General features: G+C 39.1%; 1 protein-coding gene across 1 annotated transcript in view; it reads left to right on the top strand.

The window, feature by feature from the left end:
* LOC107560034 (tissue-type plasminogen activator-like) overlaps window positions 1-1,990 on the top strand; it is a 23,719-nt gene extending 21,729 nt beyond the window's left edge. Inside the window, exons 13-14 of the mRNA XM_016244092.1 lie at window positions 649-797; window positions 883-1,990. Coding sequence (XP_016099578.1) covers window positions 649-797; window positions 883-1,044 — 311 coding nt within the window. The 3' untranslated portion in view covers window positions 1,045-1,990. The remainder of the gene's footprint in view (window positions 1-648; window positions 798-882) is intronic.
* Window positions 1,991-2,801: the final 811 nt, after the last annotated feature.

Below are 2,801 nucleotides of genomic sequence, written 5' to 3'. Positions count from 1 at the left end.
AAAAAAAATTTTTTTTTAAAATTAAAATAAGTAAAAGCATCTGCCAGTGCAGTAAAAAATTTAAAATAAGATAAAAAATAAAAATAAGTGAAATCATCTGCCAGTGCAGTAAAAAAAAAAGTTTTTTAATTAAAATAAGTAAAAGCATCTGCCAGTGCAGTAAAATTGTTAAAAATAAGATAAAAAATAAAAATAAGTGAAAGCATCTGCCAGTGCAGTAAAAAAAAAAAATATTTTTTTTAAAAAGTGAAAAATTTGTCAGTGCAGTAAAACAGAATTATTATTATTTTTTTTAAAAGTTAACAATTTGCCATTGCAGCAAGATATTTAAGGGCGTTGTTAAATATAGATATTTAAGTGAGTCAGAGACTAATGTGTGTCTGTTTTTATTGTGCAGTGCACTGTTTTTAAGTGTTGTGATGCAGTGGCTGTATTTTGAGCGCGAGACAAATTTCCCTCTGGGACAATAAAGTACAGCCTCTTAACCTTAAGATATTTTAGATATTTAACAGAAAAACAAGACAAAAAGACTAATTAAGAATGTTTTATTATTATTTTTTTTTTTTGCAGTGCTTCTTGATAGTCCAAAAAAGTCACTGAGGGACTGAATGATAATTTGACTCTGTCTTCTGTCGTTGTCTCTCTCAGTTTCTCCGTTTTACTCGGAGCGAATTAAGCGCGGTCTGGTGCGCTTGTGGCCGCAGGAACAGTGTGTCCCAGAGAAGCTGTCAGGCCGTCTGGTCACTCCAAACATGCTGTGCGCCGGAGACACACGCGGCCTGGACGACGCCTGCAAGGTGACAACACATTCAGCCTCTCTGTTTGCATTACATGAGTGATTTCTGCATCTTTATTGATCGGTTTCTCCTGCTCGTTCTTCAGGGGGATTCCGGCGGCCCTCTGGTGTGTCCCAAAAACGGCAGGATGACTCTGATGGGTTTGATCAGCTGGGGCGACGGCTGCGGCAAGAAAGACACGCCTGGTGTTTACACGCGTGTCACAAACTACACAAACTGGATCTCCAGCAAGATGAGAGCGAACTGAGACACGAACGAACATCATTCACACAAAATACAGCTACTGTCGGGTACGGAAAGTAAGGTGATGGGGAAAACGGCTCGCATTCACTGAGCTTCACGCCTACTGGACTCTACATTTGACCTTCTGTGGGTTTGAGTGGCATTTAAGGAGGAGACGTGGGAATGCGAGACTGATGCTGTGAGTCAGTCATTGCAGGTCATGTTGCACACAGGACAAGGACCGTTTTTAATATACAACACACAACGTGGCCTTCAGTTTTCACCCTTCAACATGAGAAAGGGTGCAAAAGTGCAAACTCTCATGCACAAGATCTTTTAAAAGTACTTCATGTTTTAAAATGATAATGGATTTAGAGACACTTCTGCTTTGCTTTTAAATAGTGAAGATGTGAGCGAGTGACTGATGGCACTTTTGAATGTTATGTGATGCTTATTAATGCTTGTCATGATGTTAAATCATAGTTATTTTTAAAACTAAACATCTGCTGGGTCAGAGGGACGTTCATTTAGGTGGTCAGTGTTGCTGCGTTGATCCAAACACATTCATTTGACTGTATTTAATACGACTTGTTTGATTGCAAAATGTCTTTGGCAACCCAGATCTAATATTATTACGGACTTTAGATGTTGGGATGCATAGTAAGTTAATATTTAACATCTTTTATACACTTTAGCAGCTAGTGCTAAATTATTGTTGTTTGTTTTTATACGGTAATTATTTTTGCACGACTTTTTATAAATCGTGAAATGGAAACTGTTGCTTGTCTTCTGTATGAAAAATACTTCCGATTCTTTTTTTTCAGCAAGTGTTTTGTGAATTCGCACGGCCTATTTAGTCAAACTGGATAACGGGTGAGTGATTTCAGGAAAAACAGAGAGAGAGTTACAAAATAAAAGTCATTTCAGGAGTCTTGCAGCAAAAGCTAATTTCCTTGTGTTTATTTCCTTAAAGGAAATTTTAATTTTTAATGTTAGTTAGTGTGTAATGTTGCTGTTTGATCATAAACAATATCTGCAAAGTTATGAAGCTGAAAGTTCAACGCAAACGGAGATATCATCTTTTAAAATTCTGTCAGTTTAATGCCTACAAAAACTGCTGGTAAGGGACTACAGCGAGTTACTTCCCGGGTCCGTTACTCAAGAACCCAGAATTTTACATAAACCCCGCCTCCGGGAACACGCAGCAAAGGGGGCGGGGCCATGCTGCACTGCTTCAGAGAAGAGGAAGAGAAAACTAGGGGTGCATGTAAAAATCTATTCATATATGAATCACGATTCAGTCTTCTAACGATTCTAAAGGATTCACAAGTTTCAAAATCAATGCTCTAAAGCAGCGTTCTCATCCTGTTCCTGGCCTCGCCCTGCTCTGCACACGCTCCGCATCTCTCTCTCTCTCGCTCTCATTCAGATCATCAGCTCAGTGAAAACACTTATTTTCACATACCTCTAAAGCAGCGTTCTCATCCTGTTCCTGGCCTCACCCTGCTCTGCACACGCTCCGCATCTCTCTCTCTCTCGCTCTCATTCAGATCATCAGCTTCATCGTGTATTTCAGAGGGAGGGGCTTCATAAAAGCAGGAAATGATCAGCGCGTTCAGAGGAGAAAGGACAGAGAGGTGTGGAATAAAAGTCAATTATGTGAAAAATAATGCGTTTTTTAACAAACGAAGCATTAACACATGTTAGACTGCACCTCATAAACACAATCAAGCCTAGAAAACAACAGTCAACCACCCTTTTAAACGAAAGCATGCTCTGTAA

Source organism: Sinocyclocheilus grahami, unplaced genomic scaffold (genome assembly GCF_001515645.1).
Source record: "Sinocyclocheilus grahami isolate Dianchi unplaced genomic scaffold, SAMN03320097.WGS_v1.1 scaffold708.1, whole genome shotgun sequence".
NCBI lineage: Eukaryota > Metazoa > Chordata > Actinopteri > Cypriniformes > Cyprinidae > Sinocyclocheilus > Sinocyclocheilus grahami.
The sequence above is the reverse complement of the archived record's forward strand: the minus strand, read 5'-3'. Positions and strand labels throughout refer to the sequence as shown.